The 19,269-nt window shown below is 39.8% G+C and overlaps 1 protein-coding gene across 1 annotated transcript in view; it reads left to right on the forward strand.

The window, feature by feature from the left end:
- The window catches only part of LOC126251683 (protein argonaute-2), a 238,385-nt gene that overhangs the window by 146,017 nt on the left and 73,099 nt on the right, over nt 1-19,269 (forward strand). The window contains exons 11-12 of the mRNA XM_049952270.1: nt 7,027-7,140; nt 11,486-11,652. Of these exons, the coding sequence (XP_049808227.1) occupies nt 7,027-7,140; nt 11,486-11,652 (281 nt within the window). The remainder of the gene's footprint in view (nt 1-7,026; nt 7,141-11,485; nt 11,653-19,269) is intronic.

The raw sequence follows: 19,269 nt of genomic DNA on the forward strand, positions 1-19,269 counted from the left end.
CGGAGTAGGAAGCATTGGTAGTAATGGCTATCGTAACACCATATTTGCATTGTTCACTACTCCAATAAAAATACAGTGTTTCTCCCTTGGGTCATGAAATGGCCATTTCCTCTCTGCTGAGTCTTACTAAGCTGAAGAATATCCAGGTCATACATGCTCATTTTTCTTTCAACTATGGCAAGATCTCACATCCGAAGTAGTGCACATACGTTCCTTGTTGCAAACTTTCTTACACTGTGCAAGGATAATTTGCGCTGTAGTGTTGGTCAAATGGCTTCTCTGTCTTGTCCCTACCAGAGATTCAACTGAGGAACTAGGAGCTCTGGATAATTTAGAAATGAACAAAGCCATGTGGTTCTCAAATGAAGAATTTAGTGAAAGTATGAAATGTTTGCTAAATGACTAGTTAGAGTTTAATAACCACAGTTGTAATTTTAAAGGTTTGTAGTAGCTGTAACAACATGTAATAATAAGATCGCATGTAACCACAACAGATATAGCGGCTATGATGTCGAAAGAAGCTACATCTGTGGTTAACTTTTACCAACCCATATCCAATAATGGCTTCCAGTGATCCACAAATAAATGTGTGCACTTTGTGCTTTCTGTTGTCGTGTAGAGTGCAATTGTTCGTGGTCTGCTGAGATTTTTTCATTAACATGAACAATGCAAGTTTCTTGGTAGCTGGTGAATGTTCCCATTTTGAATAGACGTAGGGTGTGCAGTGTATTTCTGCTATTTCTGAATCTTGAGGGCACCGAATTGCCTGTCAAATCACACCAGTCATAAGATATTTTATGTTAGTATTGTATTCCAAATTGTGGTGCACTGCTTTGAATGATAGCTCAAATTTAGGTCATTAGGCATATATGTGATAGCCCATCCCCCATTTCAGCTGCATGAAAAAGTACTGACTGACAATGAGTGATGTTAAGAATTATTCGCACATTGTGCCACTTGTGTTGAAGTTTTGTTAGTGAGACATCTACCTTAACTGCCTCCTTCCGTAACATGAAAACTACTGAATTATACTTGGGATAAATAAAACTGGTACCTGGAGGGACAAGTTTAAAAGGTTCCCCCTCCGACCTTTCTGTATGCTTTCCCTCACCTAACATGTTAGTTGTCACAAGTTGGAAGTGTTCGGCTCGCATATGTAAAGATGAAGCTAGCAAACTATACAATCAGACAATGCTGTCTGGCACATGTATGCACAATGCATTTACTAGGCTTTCACTTGAAAATATGGTAATTGAATTCAGCAGATAGATCACTGCAATAAAGATTTTATAGCTAGAAGTGGGCATTGATTATTTTATAATAGTTGCAAAACCAGAGATTGAAGAAATGTTTATAAAAACTGCAGTGAAACAGCAGCTTTTTTGCGTTAATGTATTCTCAAATTATTTAGAACTTATATTACTGCCAAAATACATTATTGCTGTTCCTCTGTTAATTTGTAAACCAGTTTCAGTCTTTATTATGTGAACATTTAAGCATACCTTAGCTTTACATGTTAGTTTTAACCTTGGTACAAGGCAGAAAGCACTGATCTTCCGCTCCTCTTAAGAAACACTGGCAGACATGCTAGCACAAGCAGTGTTCTTCAGGTGCTGTTCTGCCTTGTATATATTTTTTATTTGGATGGCGGGGGGAATATCATCTACAATTTTGGGCAGAGAAAGGAACCAGAAACCTAACATTTAATGCAATTTATTGTTGTGTAACTGTCCTGTCCATTCTGAAGACTCACTATTCAGAAGTCATTCGAAGAAATTAACAATGCTTGTAGCTAATTTTTCTCAGGTGTCTTCTCTTCAAAAGCCGATTTTCAGCATTGTGTGCACACTTAAACACCGAAAATAAAACTTAAGTTGCAAAGGAAATGCGCCATATACAACTACTAAACACAGTTCTCATACAAGCATCTGCCAACAGCAAAATGTGTTAAAGGCCTTAGGAAGACTGTTCAATGCTTCATTATAACGAATTTCCTCCGTCTCCGATGAGCGTGACGTCACAACTATTTACTTTAGATTTGTTTGAGCAGTTGCAGGCGGGCTCATGTGCATGCGCAATTGAGTCGCGCATGTGTAGTACCTTCTCCCGCTTCTTGCTACAGAAGTGTGACTGTTAGCTGTATAAGCAGCAGCAGCAAAATGCTACCCAGAAAAATTTTACTGGAGCTTGCAAGTTGCCAGATTCACTGGGGGCAAACCGGGGTATCTACCCCGGGCGGCAATTACAGGGAATGGGAGGAGGCCGCCAAATTCATATTCTTGAGGGTAAAAACCTTGTTTCACAAAGCGCCTAGTATTCAGTGCACATTGGGCTGTCGATTATTCATATGATTTTGAAACGCATCCCTGTTGGTTTTTTAACATTTTAGAACAAATTCTAAGTTTATTTCTGAATGAATCATAAGTTGAATTTTGAATGCGTGTATAGTGTACACCAAGTATCTGCCAGGGGAATCCCGTCACATCTAAAAATAAACTTTCCTGCTGACAGAAGGGGTTGGGGCTATACGAGCTGAGTGGAATAAAGCCAAACGGGTGAATGGCAATCACTGTTTTTTTATGTGGTTGACTGTGTTTGTGAATGATCAGCGTTGTTATAATTACCAGCAAAATCCATAGATTCAGACTACCAGAGTGGAAATAAACGACTAACAGGACCAGTTGTACTGTTCCCGGTAGCAGCCGCCTGAGAAACGCGGAAAATGCATTGTATGAACACGTAATAACGCCTAACCAGAGAATAAGGATAACTAAACCATTGATTGTGGTAGGGTTAGCAAAGTTAACCTGAGAATAAGTTAGAGTTAGTGATAACAAGATTTTTTGGTAGAATGAGGAAGGAGGAGAAATGGGGACATCACACAAATTATGGAAGAATAAGATGATTCCAAATTTATATAAAAATTTCATACTACTACTTTTCGATCTCATGCTTGAGAAGCTGGAGCGTATGAATGAAATGTCAAGCTATTTCCGAACATAAAACTTTTTGCTTGTAGTAGGCCTAATAAGCATTTGATATTGGTACTTTGTGAATTATATTTTCTCCTCGTGTTATATAAATGACCATTTGTGCCAAAACAGTCTCGTTTATTTGGTATGTGTTACAATAGCTGCAATATTAGACAGGCCTATTTCGTTTTATCTAGCAGATCGTGACAAAATACACGTAATCAGATAGAGGAACCACACAAGTCTTGGGTACTGTTTGTATTAACAGCTTTTTCAGTATTAGGTAAAGACATTTCTTTTTTTCATGTAGCAAAACATTTGACGATCTTTGATGAGGTAATAGATTCTTTCCCAGGAAGGAAAGCATGCCATGTAAAGCTGTAACAGGGTTGGAGAGGAAAAATGCTAGGACTTACGGAGTGAAGAAAAGTGTACTGTCTTGCTTGTCTCTTCTACTGGTTTCATGTATCTTATATATATTTTATGTCACACAAAAAAGCAAGATATAAGCTGTAGGCATTAAAGAATGCAAATTTTTTGAAGAGTTCTTGATCTCCCGGTTACAAATTATCCCATCCAATATTGATTGCGAGTTTTTTTTCTGATGCACAGAGCAATCTGAGTTAGAGCGGGAAAGTGGATAATCTCCATGAGACCGGCATTTACGTTTAGTTATTTTGCTGTTTCCTCTTCGTTCATTGCTCTCAAATCAAGTGAAAACAAGATGGATTTCTGTGGCCAGGAGCTATCAAGTGAATACATTGAGTATGGAAGGCTAAAATATGTTATTAGTTTCAGATTTTATTTTATTTCCTCCTTTCTGACAGTCAAGTATTAATCGCCTTGCAGAACAATGAAGTTATTTTTGTCGATTTGCTAAAGAAATTTGGCTTTTATTAATCTTTTCTGATGAGGCAGTCAATTTATTTGAAACGACAGTGTTTAATTCCACACTATGGGATAGTTTCAACTGTTCGCTGCACTTCAAAAGTGCATGTTTTCATCTTCTAGCATGTATGACATTATGCCATAATGAAGAACCAAACATTAGATAATACAGTACTGGTACTGCAAGAAAATTTACATCCGAATCTGCACATATGAATGTGCACTTCAAGCCGAATTATGCGTTTTAGTATGGTTCACGAAATTCCGATGCTCTTGTTTCTTTTATGACATAATGTAAGATCTTTTAATGTCTTACGAACATGCACACTTCCAGCATCCTAGTAGCTTTGCAAGCGCGGTGACGCCTGTTATCTGTTGCTCTCTGGCAACTACTGAAACGAATCTATTTGTAACAGGTCACGGGAAAATATTGCGAATGGTTATTTGAAAAGCGCCCCCCCCCCCCAAAGTAAATTTCCTTTTATGTAAGGTGAACTATGTGCAAGATTATACAATGAATTTCTTAAATCACAGAGCGTTTGACTCTCATTTAAAAATAAAGTCTTTAAGTACAAACATTTAGAAAAATTTCGAGCCCAGAAGATCAAGACATTTATGTCTTCATTAAAATTTTTACTGGCACATTTGTGGGATGTATCGTAAAGTGTAACACGTGCAAAAAAGATCAACATTATATGTGAAAGCTTAGCTTCTCCTGCAGCTTATTAGAGACCAAGATAATATGTGAAATCTCAGCTTTTCTTGTAGTAACAGTATGTATAATGATTTAAACCATTAACGTTTTCTGTTTGTGTGCACGCCCTACTTAAGAGTGACATCACTATTGCCTGACTACATCAGGTGTCCTATGCTTGAATATCCTCTGTCATCGGCTGGCGAAATCTTGTGACATGAGCTATGACTGGCTACAAAAGCGCATTTCAATCTTGATTTCAATGCCTCGGAAAGTAACATGTGGCGTTTAGTGGAATTTAAATGTACACTTTCGTGATACGAAAATATCTGCGTACATGTTGCTCCACATCATAGATCTTTCCAAAACATGTAAAAAAAAATTTTTTTTTCCTCCCTAAAGAGCCGAGAAGTACTACGCCAGTGTATAAAACCATAACCATTCAAAGGATTGATAAGTTTTACAGTTCCAAGGAAAAGTATACTGTCACTTAACACGGAAAAAGTGTATCTTCACCCGGGAGAAAGAGTAATTTTAACCGGGAAATCCGGGATTTTTTTTTTTTTTTTTTTTTTCCCCACGTATACACCCTGAGAGTTCTTCCACTTGAATGTTAGCTTCCTGTGAAATCAGGCTTGCCATGTAAAGCATCACCACTTTTTGCATTGTAGGCTATCATTCTTGTACGAGGTGTGGCTAGAAAAAAACCGGACTAGTACTGGTGAAACAATAAAACGAATGCAATAAGGCTGAAAGTCGCGTGGCCTGTCACGTGACTCTCGCTCCGCCTACTGCTAGAGTTTCATCTGCCTCCTGCACTCAGTCTGCCCGTGGCGTCTGTTTTAAGTAGTTGACGTTTTGTCTGTGCGTCGGAAAATGTTGAGTGTACAGAAAGAACAGCGTGTTAACATCAAATTTTGTTTCAAACTAGGAAAATCTGCAAGTGAAACGTTTGTAATGTTACAACAAGTGTACGGCGATGATTGTTTATCGCGAACACAAGTGTTTGAGTGGTTTAAACTATTTAAAGATGGCCGCGAAGACACCAGTGATGACACTCGCACTGGCAGACCATTGTCAGCAAAAACTGATGCAAACATTGAAAAAATCGGTAAACTTGTTCGACACTTTCCTTGTCAACTCCTGTTAACTCAGACACTGCTCTGATTGTCAAACGGCGATCTTGTCGAACAAGTTTACCGGTTTTTTTCTAGCCACACCTCGTATGTTTGTCAAATTTAAGCATAGTATGATAAACAATGTCTTTTTGGAAATAATCCAAATAATTGACAGTTCTTACACTGCCTTTCCTTGGAGCTGAAACTTGATTTCCATTCATTGTACTCCAAATATTCTTTGTACTGTTCATAGTGAAACACCACACAGTCTTGCAGTTCTTATAAGATTTCATCACTTATGGCATTGTCTTTAAAGCCAAGAGGAAATTGTATATATTTATCTCTATTTATTTGTCTCTGCTAGTTTTGTTTGCCGGTTAAAATGATAGAGTTTCAAGACACTCTAACAATGCAGTTTAAACCACAGCTCTCTCTGCAAACATGTGACACTTCCTTACGCAAAACCCGCATGCGAATACTGGGTAATATCAAAGTTAAAAAGCTGTGCCGGCAGCAATGCAATATTGCTACATGAACTCTGTTACCAATAAGAGTTTATTTGGTAGTTGTTGCTTCTTACAATGCTACCTGGGCAGCAGCTTTGTCAGAAATCACACTGTGACAACAGTATGCATTAGAGTCATTGGTCAAGCCAGCAGTAGAGCAAAGGATTCTCACTGGCACTTAAAAAGAGAGGGAAGAAGAGGGGTGGGAGGACTGACCAAGACCTGCCAGCTGTTGTTTTTGCTGCTCCCTAGTGTAGTTCGTGCTGTATCTGCTCAGGAACTGCAGTAACACTATACTCACAATCTATAAAGCTAAAGACTGTGCTGCGTTAAGTCCCATGTGGTGCACTATAGATGTGGCTACTATTTCTGTTGCAGTGTAAACATGAAAGTGTTTCCTAACTGTTTGTCTTAGAACAATAGAACAATTGGCCTAAAGTCTACTGTTTTCAGTACAAAATGACTATGGATATACTTTTGCATGCCTGAAAGTAGTATAATTTTGAATATCTGTTGTGAAGTTTTGTGGTACTGCATTGTCTCATTCTTTTTGAAATATTTTTCCCCCTTTTATTTGCGTGATTCTCACAAATTATAGTTTATCATGAAGACGGTATGACGATTAGGACACAGTACTCATATTTGTAATCAGTGGAATTCGCATGACCAGCGAACCATCCTGATTCAAATTTGCTGTGGCTTTAGTGCATCACTTCAGGCAAATTCTTAGATGCCGTCTAGAAGATTACAATCAGTCTTCTGTATTATCCATTTCCAACATTGATAGACCTTAATTTCTGATGAACTTTATGTCAACTGGCTTTTATATAGTGGCCTTGATTTTCTAGGTAAGTACGCCACTGGTCCTGACCAAGTCGAGCCAATGTTCAGGTATCTGAAGTCATCATTTACGGCACTTCAGCTTGTAGTGGTGGTTCTTCCTGGAAAGACTCCAGTGTATGGTAAGTACAAACAAAGCCATAGCACTGAAAAGAAGCACTAGGAACTTACAATTTGAATTACTCTGAAATCAATAATCACAAAAAAAAACATTGTCATTGGTATTCACAGCTCATTGTTAGAAACTTTTCATATTTTAGGTATTGAAAATTTGTGTTTAAAGCATTTGTACAGTGTGCCATTCTGCAAATAACTTCAAAAAATGTGGAAAATGAGGTTTCAGTGAAAGATCTGCAACCATAGTCATAATGGTAAATGCACACTTGTACAGTGGCACTCGATTTGAGTGACTTCTGGTAGCAGGAAAAACTTTCACTGCCAGTATTTGGCTGATGAGAGAAGAAAAGGTGGCAGTATGAAGTTTTTCACTATCAGAATTTTCTCTGATAGAGTGGAGTAAGTAGAGCTTCAAGGAATGAGTTCTTGCAACACTGTTGATGATGATCCATCTATCAGATGAGGATGTTAAGTTTTGCATTCCCCTTGGTGCAGTTGGAGAAAAGTGGAATATGCATTGGCACTGGATTTTATCTTCTCCTTTCTCTTTCTTAACTGTGGTCGAGTTAACTTGTCATGGTCTGCCCCTCCCCATATGCTGAGGACATGTTTAAATGTGGTCTCTGGCTTTTCCTGAAGTGCTATTGATGTGTTTACGTGTCATTTGCCTCCAACTTATGACTGCTGCGGGCGAATTACTTTCACATCTCAGTGAATAAAAAAGTTTGGAGTGTTTATCATACAACATACGTGCTTCTTTGTGTGCTATCATTTGGAGAAGACTTTGTATTGATATCTTGAACCGTTTATGTAACATGATACGCAATGTGCAGGGAAGGAAATGTGTGTGTCATGTGCACCCATCTCGTCGGATACAAAAGTAAATAACTAAATGAGATATCATTCTGCTCTCAATTTTAAATAAATTTTCAATATCTTATCTATACTTCATACACTGTAATGTGCGAACTAAACTCAACCATAAGCAAAGTTTATGCAATGTGTTTTTACCTCTGCAAAATTTTGTGCAGTTCTTTACTTAATTGATGCAGCGCAGTAACTGCGACATACAATGAAAACAAATTCAGTCAGTTATCGATCGAAAGTATCAAACTGTAAGATGTGTAAAAATCAAAATTGTGTACCTCATAATTTTTGTAAAATAAGACAAGTATTTCATAGAAGCCAAAAGCCACATCCCAGCAGAGGCACCAGCATTTGACTAGTAGTACAACCATAAAAAAGCCACCCTGAAGTAATTCTTTAGATGTTGTACTACACTTGGGTACTGTTTCATTTAAGCCATATATTATTGTTAACAGCCTTCACTTTTGAATGATTACAAGGGTAATCCCAAAAGTAAGGTCTCCTATTTTTTTATAAGTACATAGACCTGTTTATTTCTACAATGATTTACATCAGTTTACAGCTTGAACATTTAGCTATTTTTTGAAATAATCACCATTTCTGTCGATGCATTTTTGTAGATGTTGTGGCAGTTTTTGTATGCCCATTGTCATACCAGCTCTCCCCATGCTGAAGAAGGATACTGCCGCTGGTGTGCTTGTTGCTTGGTCTCAGGTGTAAAGTGGTATGCCTAGGTTTTGTCACCAAAGACAATTGAGTCCAGAAAGTTGTCCTATTCGGGTGCAAGGGCAGTGAAGAAATACACGGGAAGTATCAACTCATTGCCACATGTGGTCCTCAGTCAGCATACATGGCACCCATCATGTGCACACCTTCCGATAGTTCAATGTTTCTGTTAAAATTGTGTGAGCGGTGCTTCGGGAAACCCCAGGAACCGACGTGCAGAGATCATCCAGGGTGATCCGCCGATCTTCATGCACACTTTGCTCAACCTTCAACACTGTCTCCTCAGAAATTGACAGTCTCCCGCTCCTTTGTTCGTTGTGAATTTCGATCTGACCAGCTGCAAACTGTCTACACCACTTACGAACATTTTTGACATCCATGCACAACTCACCATACACTTCCGTCAGTTGGCGAAGGATTTCAATAGGTGCTGTGCCCTTTGCTTTCAAAAACTGAATAACTGCACGCAGTTCGCACTTGGCAGTAACATCCAACAGGAGCTCCTTTCTGAACGACTGCCAAGCCAAGATTGAGCGCCTCAGTGTGGTGTACGTATGTTAACACACAGTGCGTGAAGCACTCTTCATAACAGTGTGACCAACTGCCACACAAACAAAGTTCTGTAATTATATATATATATATATATATATATATATATATATATATATATATATATATATATATATATATATATATATATATATATGAGACCTTACTTTTGGGATTACCCTCATAGTTCCTGCTGTAACCAAATTTGTTGCACTGTGTGGATGTAACAGTAAGTATCATATTAAAAAATAAGACTTACAGATGTGAAAACTTATTTGCATGCACTTAACTTTTACAGATCACTGCAAAATTTAAATGAGTGTGAAAACTCGGTGACGTTGCAAATAAATTAAATGTAAAGGTAGTTGAAAAGGACAATGAGAAACTTTTCACTGAAAGCTTCCGAATGTGTTTATTGTGTAGGGAGCACATAATTTTGATTGAAAATGTGTTACCCCAGAATTTTTTGTAGCTTCATTTGAAATTTTATCCAGTTTCAACTCTTTTTGTTTTATAAAGAGTTTATTACAAATCTGTCACAGCTGCAGTATACGTTGACTGGTTCATTATCAAGCGTGATCTACTGAGGCTCTAGCGAAACTGCCTGATCTTAATGACAACCATCTAAAATTGACAATACTTGCAAAACTATTTGCCAAAATATGTGTAATTCACCTGTGACAGATTTGTAACAAACTCTTCATGAAATTTTATCATTTTTACTAACTGAAATGAGGCAGTTACTTGAGGGCAACACTGACGTTTCACTGAGGATATGTGCGAGACAATTTCCCCCATTGTACGTAGAAGTGTGCATGGACATCCATCATAATTTTTGTATCTACTCGGGCATTAACAAAAGTTTGTAAGACTAAGGATGACCTTTCTTTTTTGATGATGTTCTGACACAGTGGTCGCACTTGCATAGTTAAGTGATGTTATTTTGTGACAGGTTATATTTCACATGAATAATGTTTTCTGGTGTTTGTACTTGTGTCATACACTGTGATCAAAAGTATCCGGACACCTCAAAAACACACATTTTTCATATTAGGTGCATTGCACTGCCACCTACTGCCAGGTACCCCAAGTCAGTGACCTCAATAGCCATTAGACATTATGAGAGAGCAGAATGGGGCACTTCGCGGAACTCATGGACTTCGAACGTGGCCAGGTGGTTGGGTGTCACTTGTATCATACGTCTATACGTGAGATTTCCTCACTCCTAAACATCCCTATGTCCACTGTTTCCGATGTGATAGTGAAGTGGAGACATGAAGGTACACGTACAGCACAAAAGTGTACAGGCTGATCTTGTCTGTTGACTGACAGAGATCACTGGCAGTTGAAGAGGGTTGTAATGGTAGACATCTATCCAGACCAGCACATTGGAATTCCAAACTGCAACAGGATCCACTGCAAGTACTATGAAGCACCTTCTTGCTTCCCACTGTTGGGATGTCAACTACATCTTTCAACACAATTGAGCACCTGTTCATAATGCATGGCCTGTGGCGGAATGGTTACACGACAATAACATCCCTGTAATGGGCTGGCCTGCACAGAATCCTGACCTGAATCGTATAGAACACCTTTGGGATGTTTCTGAACAGTGACTTCTTCGTGCCAAGCCTCACCGACTGTCATTGATACCTCTCCTCAGTGCAGCACTCCGTGAAGAATGGGCTGCCATACCCCAAAAAACCTTCCAGCACCTGATTGAATGTATGCCTTAGAGAGTGGAAGCTGTGATCAAGGCTAAGGGTGTGACGAACTTGTAAGCCATTTTCAGCCAGGTGTCCGGATGCTTTTGATCACCTAGTGTATATCTTTGAAATTTCTTGAATTTCTGTGAATTCACAATAATTTATACATGAGTAATTTTCTAGCACTTACACTAGTGTGTGTTAAATCAGTTTTCCAGTCTTGGTACTACCCATCCTCTCTCTACCCCCCACCCCACCCCCCTACCCCTTAGGCTGAATATTTAAATGGCCTCCCATAATCTCCCTATTGTTTCAGTATTTCCAGAACTACAGTAGACACATATTTCAAATGGTTGACAGCAAATGTTGGCAGCAGTACGCTGTTGTATTAATAAAAAAAAAATCACAGACCCAGAGTTAAGAACTTGTGTTTTTGTTATTTTTCATTTTTGTGTTAACTCTCCCAACAGGATTTTGTAAATGTGTATGATTTTGATTGCAGCTGAAGTAAAACGTGTTGGGGATACAGTACTTGGAATGGCCACACAGTGTGTTCAGGCAAAGAATGTGAATAAAACTTCGCCCCAAACTCTGTCTAATTTATGCCTCAAAATAAATGTTAAACTTGGAGGTATTAACAGCATTTTGGTTCCAAGCATTAGGCCGAAAGTGAGTATTAACGGAATTTTTGCATCCAACAGTAGCATGCAGTCACATATTACAGGTTGTATAAGTTACAGATACATGTACTGTTAGTTAGTCCATATTTTACACCATTATATTTTACCTGGTATGTTTCCCAGTTGATTTTTTTGTATCCAATAATGCCCTATACCTGGATCAGAATAACAAAATGAATGACAGTTACTGTTTACTGTTGGCAGCTGTTTTTAAATCGCTTTGTTACCTCAGCTGCCAGTTTACATGGTCGGTTGCATATGACTTGAGTGGCAAGTAACATAACAATAGAGATTCATTTTCACTGGTTGCATTGTTACTATGTGCTGCAAGCTCATTTTACATGGCAGAATGTCCTAAACTGGTTCCCCAGAAAAGTGATAATATGCTGAATGAAAACACCAGCTATTGCTGCCACCATCATTTGTGTGCCTATGCAAACATGAACATGCCCATCCCATGCTCGATGATTAATCACTTTGTTGTTTTGATCATGGTAGAGTGTCACATACGATAACAGTTTGTGTAAGTTACAAATACATGTCTCTTGAGCTAGTCTATATTTTACAGTGTTATATGTTGTCTAGTTTATGTCCTGCAATTATCCACTGCAGCTGTAATTGTTTTTAATATTAGATGATAAGATTTCAAAGACAGTAAAACAAATTTCATAATGATGCAGATCTTCAGAAATGAAAATGTACACTTCACAAAACGAGTAAACATAGAATCGTATGACTAAAATATCAAAAAGTCACAATTACAATTAATCAGTGTAAGCAAAATCTTGGTTTAACAATTTGTTGGGATATGAAATGGAATGGTATAGTAGGTTCAGTTGTAGGTCAAGCAGGTGGCAGATTTCATTTCATTGGCGGGATATTAGGAGACCACAGTCAGTCTGCCATTTAGTTTGCTTAGAAAACACTATTGTAACTTATTCTAAAATGGTGCTCTGATGTGTGGGTCCCGCACCCAGTAGGACAGACAGTAGATATTGAAAGTATGTAAAGAAAGGAAGCAGAAATCATCACAGGTTTCTTTGACCCATGGGGGAGTATCAAAATGGTGCTGAAAAACTGAACTGGCAGGTGCCTGAAGATACAGACTCCTATGAAAGACTTTAAGTGAGGAGTCTGGGATTATACTATCCTGTAGATACTGCAAAGAGAACTACAGAATGCACAGAGGTGGTTTAGCCATCATTCTCTCATTCTCCATATGTGAACGGAAGGGAAAGAAGTCCCTTATAACTGGTACAATGGGAAGTGCCCTCTGCCATGCACTCGACTGTGGCATGCAGAGTACAGATGTAGATGAAGATGAGTTTGATTTTGAAGTGTCCTTTAACCAAGTGGTTTGACAGATGGTATTTAGATCTACGCTTTACATTATGACAAAACTACATACCTCTTCTGAAAACAAACATCTACACAGCATAACAGAAATTTTGATACTCGACAGTTCCCGAGATGTGCGCATTAGGACGAAGGCAATAGTTGTTGATGTGGCAAGGAGCAGAGAGAGTAAGTAATGGCCCAGTCCCACAAGGCTGGGAGCTTGTAGGCAAGTGAGGTGCTGTAATGACATGATCCCATAAGGCAGTGAGCTAATGGGCAGTCACTTGCAGATACTGCAAATTGGTGCCTAGGGACCGGCTGACAGAAATGCAGCATCATGCAGGGTTCACAGCAAAGGCGAGAAAATACTATTGGGGGCAGCGGCAGGCGCTGGAGACCCATAGCGGCTCTTGGTCGGTCAGAGCATGGAGCATAACTGGCCACTGAGGGAGGAGCACTGACCTAATTACACGTCCGGCAGAAGATTGCATGTGCGGAGGCTAATAGGTGCCTATGGTTGCCACACTGTGTACCTCGACTTGCATACCATATATTGGCATGGGTAGCACTCCCAGATGCTGTGGCAGCTGCAGGAAGCTTGGCAGTAAACAGGTCAGTGACTCTTCTATTGGTAAACATACTGTGAGATGAGGCAAGGGCCATACCTGGCCTGCAAATTTTGTTCATAAGTGTGGTGAACGAAAATTCAGGGGCACACCTTGATTACACCTCTCCATCCCGACCACCACCCCCTTAAAAGAGATGGTGCAACTAACTCGGAGAAGTGCAGCACCCAAGAGAGGCACAACACAGCCTCCAGCACAGATTGTCCCATTAATTATAACAAAACAACCAACAATCATCCATTGTGTAAATATGCACCTGAGAAAGTGACCAATGAGTTATGGAATACTGTAACGCAACCTTGCATCCCACAAACATTGAACAGAACAAAACCTAACATAACATAAAAAGAATCCCAAAACTGGTATGAACATCTGAATTAAGAGTGCAAGATACAACTAACAAGACTGCAGAACCATCAACGACTGAGACAAGAATAGAAAAAGCACTTAAACATTTCACAGTAACTTCTGATGAAAAAGGTCAGGTGCAAGCAGGGCTTGTGACACAATTTCCTTCCAGGTGCAATGTTAGGTCCAGAACAACACGTGATGGGACCAGTGGTGCCACGAAGGGGGGGTGGGGGGTGTTCAGTGAGATTTCCAGCAGGGCCAGTGGGAGTGGCCATGGTGGCGCCAGTGGGAACAGCCAAGCTGATAATGGAGGCAGCAACATCAGAATCATCGAGAGGGTCAGCCGTGACAGGGCCAGCGACCACTACACTGACGAGAGAGCTGACATCGGCATCAACTAGGTGGCAATGTCAAGAGGGCCGACTGTGGCAGGGCCGGTGATGACTGGACAGATGAGAATGCCAGCATCATCAATGACAGGGTTAGCGATGAATGGAGGACCGGCTGTAACAGGGCCAGCACCGATGTCTTTGACAACAGGGTTAGCAATGAAAGGATTGATGCTGATAGGGTTGGTGCCTGATGGCGTCGCTTGCAAGGGCTGGACTGGGAGCAGAGAGACTGTTTCATGTGCACAGAACTGTACGGCAGCAGAGTGCCACACGGCATGACTACATTGCAACCAACTTGACTTAAGGTAGCCCAGCTGTACACATACAAAATTCTTGAATGCCCAGTCTGGACACTGGAGGGAACATTGTTTGTCAGTAACCAGGAAACTGGCTTGTGCACACCTTGGCCAGAGGGGACTGTCACTACTGAAATGCGCATTGTAACTTTTCCGCTGGTAAATCAATGTCTATGCCCTGTGTACGGGAACCTGGGCTGGGAGGGACCTCTGGATCGAGGGGGGGGCTCCAAATCTTGAGGGTCCAGGCCATTTTTAATCAAAAGCCAAAAAAGGCCAAGATATGTTCAGTAAATAAAAAGCAGTTTGGAGTACAAAGCCCCATATGTATTCAAAATACAAATGTACATAGGTACCTACCTACCTACTTACTAATAATTGTACAATGGAAACTGTGAATGGGTGTTTTCAGAATTCTTAAAATTTTTGAAAAGTTTTGCATGAAATCTAAAAACTGTTGAATGATAACCAGTTGTCTGCTAGACACAATTATTCTACATGAAACTCTATTCCATACCTATGCCATGTACACAGTACAGTTTAAAAATATGCACGTAAGTGCAGTGAAGAGCTTACAGGTGATTATCAATTTTTTAACTAAGTATTACATTCAAAAAATTACTTTTTCAAAGGTTATACATAATTATTATACGGGGTGTCCCAGGACAAATGACCAGTATAAAGGAATATGACAGGGACAATCATTTGTAGCATTAAATTCTAGTAAGCATGAGCACTTGTTCACATTTGACACTGTGAAACAAAAGTCTTCTACTGCAAGCCCTTTATGTTCCATCTTTTGAGAGGTGATAGTATAGATCAAAATTAAAAAAAGGTACAGTAAACATGGGCTCTAAAGTGGATACTAAGAGCTATGAGCACTTGTTCACATTCGCTGCTGTGAAACATGGTTCTTCCACTGAACTCTAGTCCTCATAGCTCTTAAGGTATGCATTTCAGAGCCCATGTTTGCTAGAGTTTTGCTTCAAATGATTGTACCTGTCATAACCCTGAACATTGGTCATTTCTCCTGGGACACCCTGTGTAGTTTATTTTATGAATATGAAAATCTGATTAGATGAACCAGAGCAGAGTCATCTAGATTGAAGCAATGATTTTTACCAACTGTAGTATCAAGATCAGCTTTTAGTCATATAGATTTTATATACCAGAACTAACCAAGGTTTTACTCATATTTGAACAAGACCATCAACAAAGAAGAATTTTTTTTTTTTCTGCCAGTTATTCACCTCCAAGGATGATAGCAACAAAAATATATTTATTTTTGGCTTCTGTCATTGGTGGAAATCAAATCCATAGCCTTAAACGTATGGAACACTGCCTGAACATCCATTTACAAAACCATTAACAAAGATAATCAGAAGATTGGTAATGATGAGACTCAGAACTGGAGAATAATTTTTCATCGCCTTTTAGATCATACACTATTTTCAGTCCAGCAGAACATTTCCTGCAGTGATCATGAAGACATTTGATGGGAAACACAGGAAATTTCTGAGAATTGATGCAGTTGATGGCAAAATATGATCCAGTCTAGTATTGAGGTCGTCTTCTACATGGAGACGGGAATTCCTTGTAGAAAAAAGGAAAAAGTTTGTAACTACTGTCTGATACTTGCTGGAGTGCTCATTAGAATTCAGTTAAAGTCATAAAAGAAAATGTGAGCACTTTGAAAGATATCCAAGATCCATCCAAGGCACACCTTGATACTACATCCACAGCAAGCTTGCTTGTCCCAGTATGTGATTCCACTATCTACAGATACAACACTATTTACAACTTCTTCACTATTTACAACAGTCTGCCAACACTGGGCTAACTTCTTTCGAATTCGCAATTGTAGAAATTGTGTGATTTTGAGCCAAAGAACTCAGCAAGCCATGTTTGGAGCATATTTTCATTTGAAAAGGAGTTCCTGGAAGGTTTTTAGAGAGTGGAAAAGATGAAAACCTGAGGGTGAAAGATCAGCTGAATAAGATGGTTGCAGAATGACTTCCCAACCCAACTCCTGTACAGTTTTTTTTTTTTTTTTTTTTTTTCTCCTCGAGTGTAGCAGACTGTGTGTGGGCGTTATCATGGAATAGCATCACTTCACGCACTCTTGTGTGTGTAAGACATCTCAGTTGTTGACTATAAATGTCAGCAATGATAGTTATACCTTTGGGAAGCAATTTGTAGTACACGACACCATTGCTATTCCACCAGATACATAACATCTTTTGTCAATACACACAGGTCTTTGTAAGGGGTGTTGCTACCTTGTTTGGGCTCAGCCATTACTTTCTTTTCCTTGTTTTTGTATAAAGACACCGTCTCTCATCACCAGTAACAGTACAGGATAGAATTGGTAGCCATTGTTCAGTACCCAATTGATGACAAGCAAGCAGAGATGCACATATGGCCACCCACTGATTTCTGTGATTTTGACTTAGAGCATTCGGTACCCACAGACCCAACTTCTGAACCTCCCCCCATTGCGTGCAGATATTGTAGTTGTGGAATGATCACAGTTTACATCTATATCCACATGGCTACTCTGCAAATCACACTTAAGTACTTGGTAGAGGTTCATTGAATTATCTTCACAATAATTCTCTGTTATTCCACTCTCAAACAGCATGTGGAAAAATGAACACCTATATCTTCCTGCGCGAGCTCTGATTTCCCTATTTTATTATGGTGATTGTTTCTCCCTACGTAGGTCAGCATAAAATTTTATGTTCAGGGGAGTAAGTTGGGTGATTAACATTTTGTGAGAAGAACCTGCCGGGCGAGAAACACCATTGCTTTAATGAGGTCCACACCAAATCCTGTATCATGTCCATGGCACTTACTCTCCTATTTCTCAGTAATACAAAAATGCCCTTCTTTGAGTTTTCTCGATGTACTCCATGAATCCTATCTGGTAAGGATCCCACTCCACACAGCAGTACTCCAAATGATGATGAACAAGTGTAGTGTTGGCAATCCTGTAGAAGATCTGTTGCTTCTTCTAAGTCGTTCGCCAATAAAACACAGTCATTGGTTTGCCTTCATCACATTTTCTATTTTTTCTTTCAATTTAAGTTGTTAGTAATTGTAATTTCTAGGTATTTAATTGAATTTACAGCCTTGAGAGTTGATTGATTTATCATGTAACCGAAGTTTAATGGATTCCTTTTTGCATTCATGCGGTTGACCTCATTATTTTGAGTCAATTGCCATTTTTCTTGCCAAACAGATATCTTGGCTAAATCGTTTTGCAGTTCGTTTTAATCTTCTGATGACTTTACTAGATCAATGTTTGTTTTGATTAGAACAGCTCAGTGTCAGTTTGACCACCAGTGACAGTGCACCGCAAGTTCCTGCTGCTAATAAGGCAAGTTCACCATTCATTTAGCACATATTTTTACAAGCTTCAAACTGGAGACTTCAATAATGGATAGGAACTGTGATTGCTGTGTACAGATGCAAGCTGAGTTGTTGACTCTTCGCTCCCAGCTCCAGGCCAGGCCAAGGGGCATCACTGTGGGGAGTCGGATGTGGGTATGCAAGGGACATCAAGCATGTCCCACGTGTCCTCCGACTGGTCCACTGCTGTGACTGCCCCCGGTATTGCCTGCACTGAGGTCGAGTCTTCACCCGTGGTCGAGTGGGGGATCATTCCAAAGTCTGACAGGCAGCGAAAGACTTTCCGAGGGGCTGATCGCAGGGCCTCCCCGGTTCGTTTGCCAAACAGGTTTCGGGTGTTATCTGTGGCTGACGAAGTCTCTGATCTGGATGCAGTCATCCATCCTGTTCCAGAGGAAGCTTCTTGGCCTGCGAGGTCTGGGCATTCACAGAGGGTGGGTTTGCTGGTGGTTGGGATCTCCCAACATTAGGCGCATAATGGGGTCCCCTAGGCACATGGCTGCCAATGAGGGGAAGGAAGCCAGTGTGCTCTCTGTGTGCATACCAGAGGCAGTCATTCCGGATGTGGGAAGGGTGCTTCCAGATGCCATGAAGAGTACAGGGTGCAGCCAACTGCAGGTGGTGGCCCATGTCGATACCAACAACGTGTTTAGCTTTGGAGAACTGCAAATTGGCATTATGAGTAGGCATGTATACCTCTAATCAGTGCTTGACTTTAAAAAGAAGAAGAGAGGGGGGGGGGGATATTTTGGTGCTGTGACCTACCGGGGGGGGGGGGGGGGGATATTGTGTTTATTTGGACTTTAAGTCTCAGAACTTTATTATAACGCTTTTTTTCATCAGAGGTACTGGTGCGTACCATCACGAATGAAGCACTGTAATGTAACAAGGGACCACTTGTTATGATTGGTTTTATTTTAGTCTTAAAATGTTCTTGTATACAAAATTACTCCCAGTTCGTTAAAATGCCTGTAAAATAATGGAGATGCTATTTTCTGAAGCATTGTATTCACAGCTGTGAGGTTTTGTAAAGGGGCTTTTTGTCAGGCCGATCTTATTTCCCTATAATGACAAGAGGACCGTTTTAAAACAGTGATATTGATTGCTTTTAGCTGTATTATGAATTACTCTTGGATTGAGACAACTTTGAAATCATCAGGAACATGTACAAAATGAAGTAAATTATTATAAT

The sequence above is a fragment of the Schistocerca nitens genome, chromosome 1, assembly GCF_023898315.1.
Source record: "Schistocerca nitens isolate TAMUIC-IGC-003100 chromosome 1, iqSchNite1.1, whole genome shotgun sequence".
Taxonomy (NCBI): domain Eukaryota; kingdom Metazoa; phylum Arthropoda; class Insecta; order Orthoptera; family Acrididae; genus Schistocerca; species Schistocerca nitens.